At 43.1% G+C, this 20669-nt stretch overlaps 1 protein-coding gene across 3 annotated transcripts in view; it reads left to right on the forward strand.

The window, feature by feature from the left end:
* The window catches only part of LOC106599254 (rho GTPase-activating protein 21), a 106667-nt gene that overhangs the window by 20861 nt on the left and 65137 nt on the right, over positions 1–20669 (forward strand). For all 3 annotated transcript variants that reach the window (XM_014190390.3, XM_082973403.1, XM_082973402.1), the window contains exons 3-4: positions 16944–17129; positions 17499–17520. In XM_014190390.3, the coding sequence (XP_014045865.3) occupies positions 16944–17129; positions 17499–17520 (208 nt within the window). The remainder of the gene's footprint in view (positions 1–16943; positions 17130–17498; positions 17521–20669) is intronic.

Consider the following 20669-nt stretch of genomic DNA (forward strand, 5'->3'; position numbering starts at 1 on the left):
ACTATCCCCATTTCAATGGCATTGCAACCGTCTGCATGCACAGTGCATTCTTCCACATGTGCAGTACACTCTTCCATCTCATGTACAGCTGATTCTCAAGATCTTGCACACTAATGAGATGCTATTGAGCCCACACTACTACACCGTCTGAGCAAAGGACTACATGCTTTCTGGTAAGTTTTGATTACAATACTGGGTGGGGTGAAAATATTTTATATGGCATACATAATTATTTTTGTTAACCTGTTAGGGCTAGGGGGCAGTATTGACACGGCTGGATAAAAAACATACCCGATTTAATCTGGTTACCACTCCTACCCAGTAACTAGAATATGCATATACTTATTACATATGGATAGAAAACACCCTAAATTTTCTAAAACTGTTTGAATGGTGTCTGTGAGTATAACAGAACTCAAATGGCAGGTCAAAACCTGAGAGATTCCTTTACAGGAAGTGGCCTGTCTGACCATTTCTTGAACTTCTTTTCCATCTCTATCATTTACTAAGGATCTCTGCTCTAACGTGACACTTCCTACGTCGTCCATAGGCGCTCAGAGCCCGGGAAAAAACAGAATGTCGTCATTCCAGCCCCAGGCTTAAACACATTATCGCCTTTCTCAAGTGGCCGATCAAGGGACACTGGGCTTATGCGCGTGACCCCGACCGCCCCCGCCTTTGGGATTTTTTCCTCTGTTTGCCGAAAAGGAGATTCCCTGTCGGAATATTATCGCTTTTCTACGAGAAAAATGTCGTAAAAATGGATTTTAAACAGCGGTTGACATGCTTCGAAGTACGGTAATGAAATATTTAGAATTTTATTGTCACGAATTGCGCCATGCGCGCGACACTTCTTTACTATTTCGGATAGTGTCTGGAACGCACGAACAAAACGCCGCTATTCGGATATAACGATGGATTATTTTGGACCAAACCAACATTTGTTATTGAAGTAGCAGTCCTGGGTGTGCATTCTGACGAAGACAACAAAAGGTAATCAAACTTTTATAATAGTAAATATGATTATGGTGAGTGCTAAACTTGCCGGGTGTCTAAATAGCGAGCCCGTGATGCCTGGGCTGTGTACTTAGAATATTGCAAAATGTGCTTTCACCAAAAAGCTATTTTAAAATCGGACATATCGAGTGCATAGAGGAGGTCTGTATCTATAATTCTTAAAATAATTGTTATGCTTTTTGTGAACGTTTATCGTGAGTAATTTAGTAAAATGTTAGCGAATTCCCCGGAAGTTTGCGGGGGGTATGCTAGTTCTGAACGTCACATGCTAATGTAAAAAGCTGGTTTTTGATATAAATATGAACTTGATTGAACAAAACATGCATGTATTGTATAACATAATGTCCTAGGGTTGTCATCTGATGAAGATCATCAAAGGTGAGTGCTGCATTTAGCTGTCTTCTGGGTTTTGGTGACATTATATGCTGGCTTGAAAAATGGGTGTCTGATTATTTCTGGCTTGGTACTCTGCTGACATAATCTAATGTTTTGCTTTCGTTGTAAAGCCTTTTTGAAATCGGACAGTGTGGTTAGATTAACGAGAGTCTTGTCTTTAAATAGCTGTAAAATAGTCATATGTTTGAGAAATTGAAGTAATAGGATTTTTAAGGTTTTGAAAATCGCGCCACAGGCTGCAAGTGGCTGTTACGTAGGTGGGACGAATTCGTCCCGCCTAGCCCAGAGAGGATAACAAGTAAATAGTAGCCTACAGCAAAGTGTGTTTAAATAATTTCTAACTTAACAATTTCTGCTAGTTAGTTTTTGCTACCATGTGGGTTTCAGCTTGCTTGAGCCTGCTAACTGAGTGTTAATTCACCTGTTTCCATAGATGTTTCATTTTAAAACATTTATCTTACAGAGGAGTTGATTAATATAACTGCTTAACTATTTATCTGTACATGGAATTGTATTTATTTATACTCTTTCCCCCCCCCCCCCTAATCTTTACGTGAGTTGCGATGGGCACTATCTGAGGTGTGGAGACATTTCGCTGCAGCTAATGTAGATGGAAAAGCTGTGTACATTTGCAAATACTGTGCCAAATCATATGTGAAGAATGCAACAAAGATGCATCTGGCCAAGTGCATAAAGTTCCCTCAGCGCTCACAACAAGCAACCTCTGACTTAAGTCCCTCTACTTCTATTCGAGATGAAAATGATGAATCAGACACCTTATCGATAGCAACAGCTCTTGGTCCTCCTGGAATCAGACGTTTTTTTGACTCAATGGAGGAACGTAGTCAGAGAAATGCTGATGAATGTCTTGCTCGAGCTGTGTATGCAACTGGTTCACCTCTGATGCTCACAGACAATGTGTATTGTAAGACATTTCTGAATGTTCTTCGCCCAGCATACACCCCTCCAACCAGACATCTTTATCTACTAATTTGCTGGATGCAGAGTTCAAGTGAAGGTCAAGCAAATCATAGAGAAAGCGGACTGTATTGCAATCATCTCTGATGGGTGGTCGAATGTTCGTGGGCAAGGAATTACATCTCCACTCCTTAACCAGTATACTACAAGAGCACAGACACAAGGGACAACAGACACACCGGTCTCTTCATTGCAGATGAGCTGAAAGCAGTTATCAATGACCTTGGACCACATAAGGTATTTGCACTGGTGACAGACAATGCTGCGAACATGAAGGCTGCTTGGTCTAAAGTGGAGAAGTCCTACCCTCATCACACCCATTGGCTGTGCTGCTCGTGCATTGAATCTGCCCCTCAAGGACATCATGGCACTGAAAACAATGGATACACTCTACAAGAGAGCCAAGGAAATGGTTAGGTATGTGAAGGGTCATCAAGTTATAGCAGCAATCTACCTCACCAAGCAAAGTGAGAAGAATAAGAGCACCAAATTGAAGCTGCCCAGCAAAACCCATTGAGGTGGTTGTCATGTTTGACAGTCTACTGGAGGGGAAGGAGTCTCCAAGAAATGGCCATATCACAGTCTGCCGATATGGACAGCCCCATCAAGAGGGCCCTCCTGGATGATCTATTTTCGCGAGAGAGTGGTAAGCAGCCTGAAACTCCTGAAACCTATAGCAGTATCCATTGCATGGATTGAGGGAGACAATGCCATCCTGTCTGATGTTCAGACTCTGCTTGCAGATGTAAGAGAAGAAATCCGTACTGCCCTGCCCACTTCACTGTTGCTCCAAGCAGAGGAAACTGCAGTTCTGAAAGCCCATACACACCGCAGCGTACATGTTGGACCCCAAGTATGCTGGCAAGAGCATCCTGTCTGGTGCAGAGATCAACAAGGCCTATGGTGTCATCACTACCGTGTCTCGCCACCGGTTCTTGGCAGTCTGGCGAAGTACACTTCCAAGCAAGGGTTTTGGGATGGAGATGCAATATGGCAGTCGTGCCAATATATCTCATCAGTCACCTGGTGGAAGGGACTTTGTGGATCTGAGGCTATTTCCCCTGTTGCCTCCATCATCCTCCAAATCCCACCAACATCAGCCGCCTCAGAGCGCAACTGGTCCTTGTTTGGGAACACGCACACCAAAGCACGCAACTGGCTGACCAATACAAGGGTTGAAAAATTGGTGGCCACCTGGGCAAATTTGAGGCTTTTTGAGCCTGACAACAAGCCATCCTCAACAAGGTTGGAAAGTGACAGCAAAGATGAGGCCTCAGAGTCTGATGTTCAAGAGGTGAACATTGAGGAGGTCGAGGGACAAGACGTGGAAGCCTAAGAGGACACTCAAAGCTTTAGTTTCTAGACTATCATTGAGGTATGCTGTAAATGTTTTTGGGAGATGTGATGGATCATTGGGGATCATTCAATATTCCCTTTTGTTGTTCAGTGAAATCATCCCATGTGAAGAGTCAACTCATTTAAAGTTCAATTTGTAATTAAATTGTAAGGATTTAATCATTTGAAATTAGCTACATATAAGATAAAATGTTTTGTTTCTGTCTCCATATGATATGGTAAATATATCCAATGCAAAAAACATCTTCATTTTAAATGGTTAATATTTATTAATATTAAGATTAATTTGCATATTATCGTTAATGCTCACAAAGTTTCCACCTCTGAATGAATATTCCCCAAAATGTGAAACCCTAGTGGCGACATAGTAAAGAGGCTCAGAGAGAATGCCTCCGAATTGCTTGTTCGCAGCCTCTACTAGAGTACTTTACCAAGTTAACTGCCAACAGACCGTGGAGTTTTGTTGAGCAGGTGTTTCAATGCCATGACAGATGGTATCACGTCTGCTGCAGACGCAGTTGATGAGCTTATTTCTCGAGTCAGTTGTTCGAATGGAGCTAGGTGTGTGTTCATGTTCTCAAATGCCATTTGAAATGGCAGCAGCGGTATGAGAACCAGCACATTCTTGTGCATGCAATACGGCTTTCCTCAGTACGAAATCCTCATTGACCCACTGTGCTGTCAGACTCAGCATGCTCATGGGGCTGACATCGCTGGTCCAGATGTCAGTCGTGAAGCTAATAGCAGTGACGCCTATAGCAAGTAGCTCATGGATGTGCGTTTCAACAATACTGTGCAACTCCGGTAGGGCAGCATCTGAAAAATAGCGCGTACTTGGTAGTGTGCACCGGGGCTTGAGGTGCTCTACCAGTCGGCGAAAGCCAACGTCATCCACGACAGAACGGTTGATTGTCAAGGGCAATGAATTCCATTATCTTGGCGTTAGTGGATTTCGCCTTTTGAGTTGTCTTGCTCTTTCAAATGACTGCTCGACTTGTTGACTGCTCGATCCACACAGCAGACATTGTGGACTAGGTTAGGAATGCTGTGTTGCACGTGTAGCGCTATATTTTTCCGTGGTGTCATTACATCATCTACCTATGTTATATAGGTATGCACATCAGCATTGACATCGGTTTTGCACATTGGCGTTAAACTAGACATCGGGCTGATGCCGATGTTGGCATTTTTAGCTAATGTCATCCTATTCCGATATGTTCACCGATATATCGTGTATCCCTAGTAGTAACCCATGTGTTCTCCTTTGTCTCAATAACCAGAGGCAATAGATGCATCACCGCTTATTGATCCTCCCCATTAGGTTTGCATTGTAACCATCTTGCTTGCCCCAGTTATAAGTATCAGTGTTTAACTGGAGAGACAGTGCCTCTGCTTGGTTGTCTAGCTTCAGCTTTTTGGCTCAGCTGAGAGGAAGGAGGGCGTGTGCCGGCCGGGCGGTCAGGGAATGTTTGGCTGGAATTTATTGGCCAGGTCTGTCAGCACAGCATTAACTATGTGAGGGGCAATGATAGCCCTGCAAGGCATGTGTCTATCTGGACTGAGGGCCAACAACCCCCAGCAACATCTGAGGACTGGATATGGCTGGAATGAGATTCACTGCTAAATTAGATCTGGTGAACTGGGGTTGGCATGCCTCAAGGGGTGAGGCATTTGAAGCCTGCCCTTTCAGGACTATTTTCAGTTATTAGGTTTTAATTTTTCAAAAAAGAGGTGTGTATAATTTTAGAGAAGATGGCTGTTACATATATATAGTTACAGGTAGGGACAGATCAGCATAGCTAGGCTTAACCTCTAGCAGAACCCACATACTGCATAGCCTTATTATTCTCAAACATTCTATGGATTTGAGTGGAATGTATAGGAATGAATGTAGGACAAACGCACCTCCACATGTACACACAAACAAGGAAGTAGTGCTGGAGCTGCGGAACAACAGTCAGAGCTGGGGCAGACAGTCAGAAACCTGTTTGGCCAGTTAGTTCCCACCAAACCAAACTCACTCAGGTGTCACGCAGCTGCACCTGAAGCTCTATTTGACAGCAGCCCTTCTGCCATTGGCTCATTCTCCCATGATAAGGTTGAGCCCCTGATGTCCCTCTGTTCTGTTGAACTTATGTTTTATTGACCACAAAAAAGCTGGGTAAACCCATTTGAATTCAATCACTTCTTGACAGCAGTAGGCTTGGGCGTTATACCGGGATATTTGGAAATCGCCACGGGATGTTTTTTCAGTACTGTAAATACAATTAACTGTTTCTTTTCATAAATATTTGTAGCTACTTTAAGTAAATACCTACAGTCAACTTGAGCAATGCGTTAGGAGATAAAGAAGATTGTGTTCTTCATCTCTCCTGTCACATCATTTTTCATTATGAAGCTTACCGGTAGTCCCCAGTCACGTGGTGTTTGTTTACAAGCACACAACGATGAGAGACCGGACCCTTGAGTCACGCACTGTTTTGCAGCAAGCACGCGACTGGTGATCTAGTTACAGTATGGAATTCGCAAGTAAATGTTTGCCAGCTAGTTATCTTAACTATTAAGTTAACTGTCTAACGTGCTAAATGCTCTGCAGTCGTGCATTTGCTTGACTAATTTAGAAGCTAGTTAGCTATCTACCTAAGTGATGAGCTTCTTTCAAAATCAAGCTTTTCTTGGTAACAGCAGAAAATCCTGTCCTGAATCAAGAGCTTTGCTGTCTATGTGTTTGGTGCGTGCAGCAAACTGAGTAGCAGGCCTGGAATTTCATGATTTTAGGGGAAAGGCCGTTTGGCCTTCAAGAGGTGGCCAATCTACCAAGGCCATCTGCCAGGGCGCCATTGCCATCTGCCAGGGCACCAAGGCCATCTGCCAGGGCACCAAGGCCATCTGCCAGGGCACCAAGGCTATTAACCAAAATAGACAAATTGATTTGAAAACGGAAAAACGGAAGCTATTCTGTTAAAAACGTGTCATTAAATGTACATAAATAATTTGCCTACGTGTAGATGTTAGCCTATGTGTATTGGCTACAGCCTGTTATATCCAGACAGATGCTGACATGAGGGAGGCACCTGGAAATGTAGCCAAACTTTAATTAGACTTTTAATTACATACAGTGCATTCAGAACTAGTTTTTCCCCACATTGTTACTTTACAACTTTATTCTGAAATTGATATATACAAATCCTGCTCAACCTACACACAAGCATTTCGCTGCACTTGCAATAACATCTGCTAACCATCTGTATGTGACAATAACATTTTTACAAATGTATAATTTTGAAAATAAAATATCACATTTACATAAGTATTCAGACCCTTTACTCAGTACATTGTTGAAGCACCGTTGGCAGTGATTACAGCCTTGAGTCTTCTTGGGTATGATGCTACAAGCGTGGCTACCAGTATTTGGGGAGTTTATCCCATTCTTCTCGGCAGGTCATGTCAGGTTGGCTAGGGAGCGTCGCTGCACAGCTATGTTCAGGTCTCTCCAGAGATGTTCGATCAGGTTCAAGTCCGGGCTCTGGCTGGGCCACTCAAGGACATTGAGACTTGTCCCGAAGCAACTGCTGCATGGTCTTGGCTGTGTGCTTAGGCTCGTTGTTCTGTTGGAAGGTGAACCGTCACCCCAGACTGAAGTCCTGAGCGCTCTGGAGCAGGTTTTCATCAAGGATCTCTCTGTACTTTACGCCGTTCATCTTTGCTTTGATCCTGACTAGTCTCCCAGTCCCTGCCTCTGAAAAACATCCCCACAGCATTATATTTTAGATTCTTCCAAGTAGCCACCCTTTGCCTTAATGACAGCTTTGCACACTTTGCGTTCTCTCAACCAGCTTCATGAGGTAGTCACCTGCGATGCATTTCAGTTAACAGGTGTGCCTTGTTAAAAGTTAATTTGTGGAATTTATTTCCACCTTTTTAACACCCATTTTGTTTGGCAATAAACAACATCCGTACTATTATACATTTTTTATATAGGTACCAGGCTACCTTTACACTAGTCTTTTGAGGCTTGTGCCCTAGAGCAAAACCACCTACAGGTACATGTTCGTGAGTCTCACCTTTCCATAGAGGGGTCGGACGTAACAGACTGAATCAAATCACATTGTATTTGTCACATTCACCCAATACAACAAGTGTAGACCTTACTGTGAAATGCATACTTACAAGCCCTTAACCAACAATGCAGTTCAAGAAATACACTTAACCTCTTACATCTAGACGTTCCGCAAGCGGAACACCTGCTCCAATATCCAATGATAGGCGTGGCGCGAATTACAAATTCCTCAAATAGAAAAACTTCAATTTTTCAAACATATGACTATTTCACAGCATTTTAAAGACAAGACTCTCCTTTATCTAACCACACTGTCCGATTTCAAAAAGGCTTTACAGCGAAAGCAAAACATTAGATTATGTCAGCAGAGTACCAAGCCAGAAATAATCAGACACCCATTTTTCAAGCTAGCATATGTCACAAAAACCCAGAAGACAGCTAAATGCAGCACTAACCTTTGATCTTCATCAGATGACACACCTAGGACATTATGTTATACAATACATGCATGTTTTGTTCAATCAAGTTCATATTTATATCAAAAACCAGCTTTTTACATTAGCATGTGACGTTCAGAACTAGCATACCCCGCAAACTTCTGGAGGAATTTGCTAACAATTTACTAAATTACTCACGATAAACGTTCACAAAAAGCACAACAATTATTTTAAGAATTATAGATACAGAACTCCTCTATGCACTCGATATGTCCGATTTTAAAATAGCTTTTTGGTGAAAGCACATTTTGCAATATTCTAAGTACATAGCCCAGGCATCACGGGCTAGCTATTTAGGCACCCAGCAGGTTTAGCCTTCACCAAAATCATATTTACTATTATAAAAGTTTGATTACCTTTTGTTGTCTTTGTCAGAATGCACTACCAGGACTGCTACTTCAATAACAAATGTTGGGTTGGTCCAAAATAATCCATCGTTATATCCAAATTGCGGCGTTTTGTTCGTGCGTTCCAGACACTATCTGAAAGGGTAAATAAGGGTCGCGCGCATGGCGCAATTCGTGACAAAAAAAATCTAAATATTCCATTACCGTACTTCGAAGCATGTCAACCGCTGTTTAAAATCAATTTTAATGCCATTTTTCTCGTAAAAAAGCGATAATATTCCGACCGGGAATGTCCATTTAGCTAAACAGAGGAAGGTAAACAAAGCTTTCGGTCGACGTGGGCACGAGCCTGAGTCTCACAGTACTGTAACCAGCCACTACCCAAACGCGCTACTTTTTTTCAGCCAGAGCCTGCAAAGCCACGATTCAGCTTTTTACCGCCTTCTGAGACCCTATGGCAGCCGTAGGAAGTGTCACGGGACAGCTAAGATCCTCACTCTTCAATAAACAGAGACAAGAAGAACGACACCTTGTCAGACAGGCCACTTCCTGAATGAAACCTTCTCAGATTTTGGCCTGCCATATGAGTTCTGTTATACTCACAGACACCATTCAAACAGTTTTAGAAACTTTAGGGTGTTTTCTATCCATATGTAATAAGTATATGCATATTCTAGTTACTGGGTAGGAGTGGTAACCAGATTAAATTGGGTACGTTTTTTATCCAGCCGTGAAAATACTGCCCCCTAGCCATAACAGGTTAAGAAAATATTTGCAAAATAAAATAAGGGTGTAAAATTAAGTAAAACAAGATGACAACAATATCGAGGCTATATACAGGGGCTACCGGTACCGAGTCAATGTGCGGTAGTACAGGTCAGTCGAGGTAATTTGAATGTGTAGGTAGGGGTAAAGTGACTTTGCATAGATAATAAACAGCGAGTAGCAGCAGTATAAAAACAAAGGGGGGGGGGGGGGGGGGGTCATTTGATTAATTGTGAAGCACTCTTATAGCTTGCTGTTAAGGAGACTTTTAGACCCAAACATGCCGCTCCGGTACCGCTTGCCATGCTTTAGCAGAGGGAACAGTCTATGACATGCGATGGAGTCAGGCAATTTTTTGGGCCTTCCTCTGACACCGCCTAGTATATCGGTCCTGGATGGCAGGAAGCGTGGCCCCAGTGATGTATTGAGCCGTTCGCACTACCCTCTGTAGCGCCTTACGGTCAGATGCCGAGCAGTTCCCATACCAGGCGATGATGCAACTGGTCAGGATGCTCTCGATGGTGCAGCTTTAGAGCTTTTTTAGGATGTGGGGACCCATGCCATCTTTTCAGTTTCTTGAGTGGGAAAAGGTGTTGTCGTGCCCTCTTCACGACTGTCTTGGTGTGTTTGGATCATGATGGGTGTTGTTTTTATTTATTTAACCCTTATTTTACCAAGTAAGTTGACTGAGAACACATTCACATGTACAGCAATGACCTGGGGAATAGCTGGGGATGATTAGGTGACGGTGTGAGTCCAGAATGGGAATTTATCCAGGACACCGGAGTTTAACACCCAAGTGCAATGGGATCTTTAGTGACCACAGAGTCAAGACACCCGGTTAACGTCCCACGCGAAAGATGGCACCCTACACAAGGCAAAGTCCTCAATCACTGCCCGGGGGGAATTTTTGGGGGGACCAGAGAAAAGATTGCTCCTATTGGCCCTCCAACACCACTTCCAGCAGCATCTGGTCTCCCATCCTTGGACTGACCAGATCCAACACTGCTTAGCTTCAGAGGTAAGCCAGCAGTAGGGTGCAGGGTGGTCTGCTGCTGGCTATTTGGCTCCAAGGAACTTGAAACTCTCGACAAGCTCCACAACAGCCCCGTCGATGTTAATGGGGGCCTGTTCGGCCCTCCTTTTCCTGTAAGCAACGATCTTCTCCTTTGTCTTGCTCACGTTGAGGGAGAGGTTGTTGTCCTGGCACCACACTGCCAGGTCTCTGACCTCCCTATGGCTGTCTCATCGTTGTCGGTGATCAGGCCTACCACTGTTGTGTCGTCAGCAAACTTAATGATGGTGTTGGAGTCATGCTTGGCCACGCAGTCGTGGGTGAACAGGGAGTACAGGAGGGGACTAAGCACGCACCCCTCAGGGGCCCTGTGTTGAGGATCAGCGTGGCAGATGAGTTGTTGCCTACCCTTACCACCTGGGGGTGGCCCGTCAGGATGTTCAGGATCCAGTTGCAGAGGGAGGTGTTTAGTCCCAGGGTCCTTAGCTTATTGATGATTTTTGTGGGCACTATGATGTTGAACGCTGAGCTGTAGTTAATGAACAGCATTCTCACATAGGTTTTCCTTTTATCCAGGTGGGAAAGGGCAGTGTGGAGTGCGATTGAGATTGTGTCATCTGTGGATCTGTTGGTGCGTTATGCGAATTGGAGTGGGTGTAAGGTTTCCGGGATGATGGTGTTGATGTGATCCATGACCAGCCTTTCAAATCACTTCATGGCTACCGACGTGAGTGCTACAGGGGGCGGTAGTCATTTAGGCAGTTTACCTTCGCATTCTTGGGCACAGGGACTGTGGTGGTCTGCTTGAAACATGTAAGTATTACAGACTCGGGTCAGGGAGAGGTTGAACATGTCAGTGAAGACACTAGCCATTTGTTTCGCTCATGCTCTAAGTACACACCCTGGTAATCCGTCTGTTTTAAGGTCTTGCTCACATTGGCTATGGAAAGCGTGATCACTGTCATCCGGAACAGCTGATGCTTTGATGCATACTTCAGTGTTGCTTGCCTCGACGCAAGCATGAAAGGCATTTAGCTCGTCTGGTAGGCTCGCGTTACTAGGCAGGTCGCGGATGCGTTTCCCTTCGGTGTCCGTAATAGTTTGCAAGCCCTGCCACATCCGACGAGCGTCAGAGCCAGTATAGTAGGATTCAATCTTTGTCCTGTATTGACACTTTGCCTGTTTGATGGTTCGTCTGAGGGCAAAGCGGGATTTCTTATAAGCATCCGGATTAGTGTCCTGCTCCTTGAAAGTGGCAGATCTAGCCTTTTGCTCGGTGCGGATGTTGCCTGTAATCCATGGATTCTGGTTGGGACATGTACGTACAGTCACTGTGGGGATGACGTTGTCGACACACTTATTGATGAAGCCGGTGACTGATGTGGTGTTGTACTCAATGCCATCGGATGAATCCCGGAACATATTCCAGTCTGTGCTAGCAAAACAGTCCTGTAGCGTAGCATCCGTCATCTGACCACTTCCGTATTGAGCTAGTCACTGGTACTTCCTTCTTTAGTTTTTGTTTGTAAGCAGGAATCAGGAGGATAGAATTATGGTCAGATTTGCCAAATGGAGGGCGAGGGAAAGCTTTGTATGCGTTTCTGTGTGTGGAGTAAAGGTGGTCTAGAGTTTTTTATTTATTTTTTTTATTTTATTTTTTTCTCTCTCTCTGGTTGCACATGTGACATGCTGATAGAAATGAGGTAAAACCGATTTAAGTTTGCCTGCATTAAAGTCCACGGCCCTGGAGCGCTGCTTCTGGATAAGCATTTTCTTGTTTGCTTATGACTTTAAACAGCTCGTTGAGTGCGGTCTTAGTGCCAGCATCAGTTTGTAGTGGTAAATAGACGGCTATGAATAATATAGATAGTGTGGTCTACAGCTTATCATGAGTTACTCTACCTCAGGCGAGCAATACCTGCCGATGCATGGAAATCCCCGCCAGCTCTAAATTATCCGTGTCGTCGTTCACCCACGACTCTGTGAAACATACTTTTTTAAAAATATCTTATGTCATGTTGGAAGGATAGTCTCAACTGTTGATCATCCAGTTTGTTTTCCGGTGAATAGAACCGATGGTAGTGGCGCTTTACTCACTCGCCTACGAATCCTCACAAGGCACCCTGACCGCCGCCCCCTGTTTCTTCGTCTTTGTCCAGTTCGATGTGATGAATCGCTGTTCTGAAGCTCTTTTCGGTCATAAGAAACGGTAGCAGCAACTTTATGTTCAAAATAAGTTCCATATAAAATAGCACAGTTGGTTAGGAGCCTGCAAAACGACAGTCATCCCCTCCGGTTTGGCGGTACTGACTTCGGACGAGTCCCGTGACTCTTGTGGGGGCTGTAGTGTGGATGGGTGTTTGACCTTTTTTGACTACGAGTACTCACACTATTTTTTTATTAGAGTAATCGAATGAAGGGAGAAAAAAAAAAAAATTATAACAAGGGAAAAAAAATTGCATTTATCTATATGCCATCAAATCAAATGTATTTATAAAGCCCTTTTTACATCAGCCGATGTCACAAATTGCTATACAGAAACCCAGCCTAAATCCCCAAACAGCAAGCAATGCAGATGTAGAAGCACTGTGGCTAGGAAAAACTCCCTAGAAATGTTTATTACATTTTTTATTTAACTAGGCAAGTCAGTTAAGAACACGTTCTTATTTACAATGATGGCCTCCCCGGGCCAAACCCGGACGATGCTGGGCCAGTTGTGCGCCTCCCTATGGAACTCCCAATCACGGCCGGATGTGATACAGCCTGGATTTGAACCATGGACTACAGTGACGCCTCTTGTACTGAGATGCAGTGCCTTAGACTGCTGCGCCACTCGGGAAAGGCAGGAACCTACGAAGAATCTAGAGAGGAACCAGGCTCTGAGGAGTGGCCAGTCCTCTTCTGGCTGTACCGGGTTGAGATTATAACAGTAAATGGCCAAGATCATCAGACGTTCATAGATGACCAGCAGGGTCTAATAATAATAATAATAATAATAATCAGTGGTTGTAGAGGGCGCAACAGGTCAGCACCTCAGGAGTAAATGTCAGTTGGCTTTTCGTAGCCGAGCATTCAGAGTTAGAGACAGCAGGTGCGGTAGACAGAGTTGAAAACAGCAGGTCTGGGACAAGGTAGCACATCCGGTGAACAGGTCAGGGTTCCATAGCTGCAGGCAGAACAGTTGAAACTGGAGCAGCAGCAGAAGCAGGTGGACTGGGGACAGCAAGGAGTCATCAGGCCAGGTAGTCCTGAGGCAAGGTCCCAGGGCTCAAGTCCTCCGTGAGAAGAGGGAGAGAGAATTAGTGGGAGCATACTTAAATTCACGCAGGACACCGGATAAGACAGGAGAAATACTCTAGATATAACAGACTGACCCTAGCCCCCCGTCACAAACTATTTCAGCATAAATACTGGAGGCTGAGACAGGAAGGGTCGGGAGCCACTGTGGCCCCCTGTCCGACGATACCCCCGGACAGGGCCAACCAGGTAGGATGTAACCCCACCCACTTTGCCAAGCACAGCCCCCACACCACTAGAGGGATTTTTTTCAAACCACCAACTTACTACCCTGAGACAAGGCTGCATATAGCCCATGAAGATCTCCCCCATGACCCGGACAGGAAGATCACGTCGGTGACTCAACCCACTCAAGTGACGCACCCCTCCTAGAGATGGCATGGAAGAGCACCAGTAAGCCAGTGACTCAGCCCCTGTAATAGGGTTTGAGGCAGAGAATCCCAGTGGAGAGAGGGGAACTGGTCCCTCCAGTGCTTTTCCGTTCACCTTCACACTCCTGGGCCAGACTACACTAAATCATTGGACCTACTGAAGAGATGAGTCTTCAATAAAGACTTCAAGGTCGAGACCAAGTCTGCGTCTCTCACATGGATAGGAGAAAGCCCTGCCTCCAGCTGTTTGCTTGGAAATTAAGGAGGCCTGCGTCTTGTGACTGTAGCGTACATGTACGGCTGAACAAAATCGGAGAGATGGGTAGGAGCAAGCCCATGTAATGCTTTGTTGGTTAGCAGTAAAACCTTGAAATCAGCCCTAGCCTAAACAGGAAGCCAGTGGCTAGCGTTGGTCACAAAAAGGAAATAAACAATATACCACGTTACTTCTAGTAATACATCTATTGTTTTTGTAACATTACAAAGCATGCTCATCTTTTTTTGTTTTGTTATTTTGGTGTAAATAAATTAATATTCTGGCTTGTAAAAAATCTGAGTCTGGTTGGTTTTACATCTACCTGCCACAGTGTTTGGTGTAGAGGTCGACCGATTAATCGGAATGGCCGATACAATCGTAAATCGGTGTTTTTGGACGCCGATTAAAAAAAAAATATATATATATATTTATATATTTTTTTGCCCTTTATTTAACTAGGCAAGTCAGTTAAGAACACATTCTTATTTTCAATGACGGCTTAGGAACGGTGGGTTAACTGCCTTGTTCAGGGGCAGAACGACAGATTTTTACCTTGTCAGCTCGAGGATTCAATCTTGCAACCTTAGTTAACTAGTCCAACGCTCTAACCACCTGCTTTACATTGCACTCCACGAGGAGCCTGCCTGTTACGCGAATGCAGTAAGAAGCCAAGGTAAGTTGCTAGCTAGCATTAAACTTATAAAAATCAATCAATCACTAGTTAACTACACATGGTTGATGATATTACTAGTTTATCTAGCCTGTCCTGCGTTGCATATAATCGCTTAGGTACACGTTGCTCCAACCATAAACATCAATGCCTTTCTTAAAATAAATACACAAGTATATATTTTTAAACCTGCATATTTAGTTAATATTGCCTGCTAACATGAATTTCTTTTAACTAGGGAAAATGTGTCACTTCTCTTGCAAACAGAGTCAGGGTATATGCAGCAATTTGGGCCGCCTGGCTCGTTGCGAACTGTGAAGACTTTCTACCTAACAAAGACAGCCGACTTCGCCAAACGGGGGATGATTTAACAAAAGCGCATTTGCGAAAAAAGCACAATCGTTGCACGACTGTACGTTACCATAAACATCAATGCCTTTCTTAAAATCAATACACAGAAGTATATATTTTTAAACCTGCATATTTAGCTAAAAGAAATCCAGGTTAGCAGGCAATATTAACCAGGTGAAATTGTGTCACTTCTCTTGCGTTCATTGCACGCAGAGTCAGGGTATATGCAACAGTTTGGGCCGCCTGGCTCGTTGCGAACTAATTTGCCAGAATTTTACGTAATTATGACATAACATTGAAGGTTGTGCAATGTAACAGGAATATTTAGACTTAGGGATGCCACCCGTTTAGATAAAATACGGAACGGTTCCGTGTTTCACTGAAAGAAAAAAAAAAATGTTTTCGAGATGATAGTTTCCGGATTCGACCATATTAATGACCTAAGGCTCGTATTTCTGTGTGTTATTATGTTATAATTAAGTCTATGATTTGATACAGCAGTCTGACTGAGCGATGGTAGGCAACAGCAGGCTTGTAAGCATTCATTCAAACAGCACTTTCGTGCGTTTGCCAGCAGCCCTTCGCAATGCATTGCGCTGTTTGACTTCAAGCCTGTCAACTCCCAAGATTAGGCTGGTGTAACCGATGTGAAATGGCTAGCTAGTTAGCCGGGGGCGCGCTAATAGCGTTTCAAACGTCACTCGCTCTGAGACTTGGAGTAGTTGTTCCCCTTGCTCTACATGGGTAACGCTGCTTCGAGGGTGGCTGTTGTTGATGTGTTCCTGGTTCGTGCCCAAGTAGGAGCGAGGAGAGGGACGGAAGCTATACTGTTACACTGACAATACTAAAGTGCCTATAAGAATATCCAATAGTCAAAGGTATATGAAATACAAATCGTATAGAGAGAAATAGTCCTATAATTCCTATAATAACTACAACCTGAAACTTCTTAACTGGGAATATTGAAGACTCATGTTAAAAGGAACCACCAGCTTTCATATGTTCTCATGTTCTGCGCAATGAACTTAAACGTTAGCTTTCTTACATGGCACATATTGCACTTTTACTTTCTTCTCCAACACTTTGTTTTTGCATTATTTAAACCAAATTGAACATGTTTCATTATTTATTTGAGGCTAAATTGATTTTATTGATGTATTATATTAAGTTAAAATAAGTGTTCATTCAGTATTGTTGTAATTGTCATTATTACAAATGAATTTTAAAAAAAACGTCCGATTTAATCGGTATCGGCTTTTTCCGGTCCTCCAATCATCGGTATCGGCGTTGAAAAATCATAATCGGCCGACCTCTAGTTTGGTGGACAAAATAAAATGTTATGCCATGGTGCATAGTCATTGAATGCTAGTTACATTAAGTGTTTACATATTGTATAAACTTATGCTGTACATACCTTTTTTCCTTCTTGTGTATTGTCCATACTGTCTGTAGACACCACTTATTTATATCCCGGACTCTGGTCTCCCACCCGCCTTTCCTTGCTTTCTTCCCCTCACCTTCTCACACTCCCTCCCTCACTCTCGTTTCTCTCCCCTTCTCCCCCCAGAATGACGTGCCAGAGTGGGGTGATTCCCCTGCAGGCCTGTTCAACCTCCAGGGAGAGGAGGAGCCCTTCTCGTGGCCGGGTCCCAAGACTATCCATCTGCGGCGCACCTCTCAGGGCTTCGGCTTCACCCTGCGCCACTTCATCGTCTACCCACCAGAGTCTGCAGTGCACCCTTACCCCTTCCCAGTAAGCACCACAGTCACATGAACATTCCAAAGCTCTTCCATTCAGTTCATTCAGTTCATTTACTCTTTTCCATTCAGTACATTCAGTTCATTTACTGTAGCATTTTGTATGATGTCATTGTGGCAGGAGTTGCAACAAAATGAGAGTAATGCCCCGAACACAATTTGTGTAAAATCAGTTGATCCCTTCAAACAACTCCCTGAGCCCATTGAACTATGATATCTTCATCATTGCTGGTGGCAAATAACAAAATGGCAGATTTTATCCGTACCAAAGGATGTATGATACCTGTTGGGATATCAGACATTACAGACCAATGCTGCATCTGTAAGGGCATTAAAACTCATGTTGATATTCTTTTTTTTTTAGGAGGAAGAGCATGGACGCAGAGGTAAGCTGACAGTTCCCTCCTCTCCCTGTCTGTCCTTCACTACTGCATAGTCAGTCACTCTGCCTCCCACTTAGTATGATTTTTCCATATGTTGATTTAGCTCTTTTACTTCCTTGTTATGCACATGGTACAATGTAGCTGTCGTGTTAGGGTGACCTTTGTAGAGGCCTGCCTGATACAGTTTGGTCAGCAGCACCACCGGTTACTGTCCTCAACTGACCCTTGAACTTTATCCTTCTAACTGCACTTTGTTGTCATTGTCAACCCTTTCACATCACTACAAAACGTTGCCCAAAGCCCTTGTTTTTAGTTTTTCGCTTGTGTGTTTGTAGGTGTATGTGTGCACTTGTGCATGGGTGTTTTGTTGTTTTAGGACACTAGTCCTGTTTAGAGCTGTGGCTGTCATGACATTTTGTCAGCCGGTGATTGTCAAGCAAATAACTGCCGGTCTAACAGTGTATGACCGTTAATTAACATAAATACATAATTTAGCATCTCCTGTTTTCCCCGCATAGCCTACAAGCCATTGACGCAGACCTTTGGAACATCTATGTTTTAAGAAGTCTAATAAATCCATGTAATATAGCGTACACTATCACAATAAATCCAGGATTTATTTTACAGGTCTAAGGAAACATGATATGAAGAAAATGTAGTCTATTTTAGAAGAACAGAATAGCATACTCTTGAGTTGTCCTTATGTTAGGCCCTAATCTGTCTATGCCATATGGCTGTGGGCTACACTAGTTAATTTAGCAGACAAGATTTGCTTAGAATTCCGTGGCATTATTTCATAGTATGAAGAATACAATTGAATATAGCTGAATAAAATAAAGTATAATTTCTCCAAATGATTTGAGGTATTGCGCGCATTCTGTGTTGGCGTTTAACAAAGAAACAGGTACTCCTTTCTGCTTAATTTAGAGTTATTTATGTAACTTTAGTTGTGATACAAACGTTGAGCTATATGTTTTTTTTTTTTTAATACATTCTAAGGCTGCATAATGCGACTAATGATGACTTGAAAAAAGTCTAAGGCTCAGCTTTGTTTTTTGTTTTTTTGCATAGGCTATACACACTAGAGGTCGACCGATTATGATTTTTAAACGCCGATACCGATTATTGGAGGGCCAAAAAAGCCGATGCCGATTTTATTTATATATTAAAAAACCGTGTAATAATGACAATTACAACAATACTGAATGAACACTTATTTTAACTTAATATAATACATCAGTAAAATCAATTTAGCCTCAAATAAATAGTGTTGGAGAAGAAAGTAAAAGTGCAATATGTGCCATGTAAGAAAGCTAACGTTTAAGTTCCTTGCTCAGAACATGAGAACATATGAAAGCTGGTGGTTCCTTTTAACATGAGTCTTCAATATTCCCAGGTAAGAAATTTTAGGTTGTAGGAATTATAGGACTATTTCTCTCTATACCATTTGTATTTCATATACCTTTGACTATTGGATGTTCTTATAGGTACTTTAGTATTGCCAGTGTAACAGTATAGCTTCCGTCCCTCCTCTCGCCCCTACCTGGGCTCGAACCAGGAACACATCGACAACAGCCACCCTCGAAGCATCGTTACCCATCGCTCCACAAAAGCCGCGGCCCTTGCAGAGCAAGGGGAACAACTACTCCAAGTCTCAGAGCGAGTGACGTCACCAATTGAAACACTATTAGCGCGCACCCCGCTAACTAGCTAGCCATTTCACATCGGTTACACCAGCCTGATCTCGGGAGTTGATAGGCTTGAAGTCATAAACCGCTCAATGCTTGAAGCACAGCGAAGAGCTGCTGGCAAACGCACGAAAGTGCTGTTTGAATGAATGCTTACGAGCCTGCTGCTGCCTACCATCGCTCAGTCAGACTGCTCTATCAAATATCAAGTCATAGACTTAATTATAACATAACACACAGAAATACGAGCCTTTGGTCATTAATATGGTCGAATCCGGAAACGATCATTTCGGAAAGAAAACGTTTATTCTTTCAGTGAAATACGGAACCGTTCCGTATTTTATCGAACGGGCAGCAACCCTAAGTCTAAATATTGCTGTTACATTGTACAACCTTCAATGTTATGTCATAATTATGTACAATTCTGGCAAATGAATTGCGGTCTTTGTTAGGAATAAATGGACTTCACACAGTTTGCAACGAGCTAGGTGGCCCAAACTGCTGCATATACAATGACTGCTTGCACGGAACGCAAGAAAAGTGACACAATTTCCCTAGTTATAAGAAATTCATGTTAGCAGGCAATATTAACTAAATATGCAGGTTTAAAATATATACTTGCGTGTTGATTTAAAAAAAAAAAAAACGTTGATGTTTATGGTTAGGTACACATTGGTGCAACGACAGTGCTAAATCATCACCCTTTTGGCGAAGTAGGCTGTCATTCGATGAGAAATTAACAGGCACTGCATCGATTATATGCAACGCAGGACACTGTAGATAAACTAGTAATATCATCAACCATGTGTAGTTAACTAGTGATTATGTTAAGATTGATTGTTTTTAAGATACGTTTAATGCTAGCTAGCAACTTACCTTGGCTTCTTGCTGCCCTCGCGTAACAGGTAGTCAGCCTGCCACGCAGGCTCCTCGTGGAGTGCAATGTAAGGCAGGTGGTTAGAGTGTTGGACTAGTAACCGGAAGGTTGCAAAAACGAATCCCCGAGCTGACAAGTTAAAAATCTGTCGTTCTGCCCCTGAACAAGGCAGTTAACCCACCGTTCCTAGGCCGTCATCAAAAATAAGAATGTGTTCTTAAAACCTCTCTGGTATATGTAGCGTCCCACCTCGACAACAGCCAGTGAAATTGCAGGGCGCCAAATTCAAAACAACAAATCTCATAATTAAAATTCCTCAAACACACAAGTATTATACACCATTTTAAAGATAAACTTCTTGTTAATCCAGCCACAGTGTCTGATTTCAAAAAGGCTTTACGGCGAAAGCATACCATACGATTGTTAGGTCAGCGCCTAGTCACAAAACAACATACAGCCATTCTCCAGCCAAAGAGAGGAGTCACAAAAAGCCGAAATAGAGATAAAATGAATCACTATCCTTTGATGATCTTCATCAGATGGCACTCATAGGACTTCATATTACACAATACATGTATGTTTCGTTC

This window comes from Salmo salar, chromosome 03 (assembly GCF_965601325.2).
Source record: "Salmo salar chromosome 03, fSalSal1, whole genome shotgun sequence".
Classification (NCBI taxonomy): Eukaryota; Metazoa; Chordata; class Actinopteri; order Salmoniformes; family Salmonidae; genus Salmo; species Salmo salar.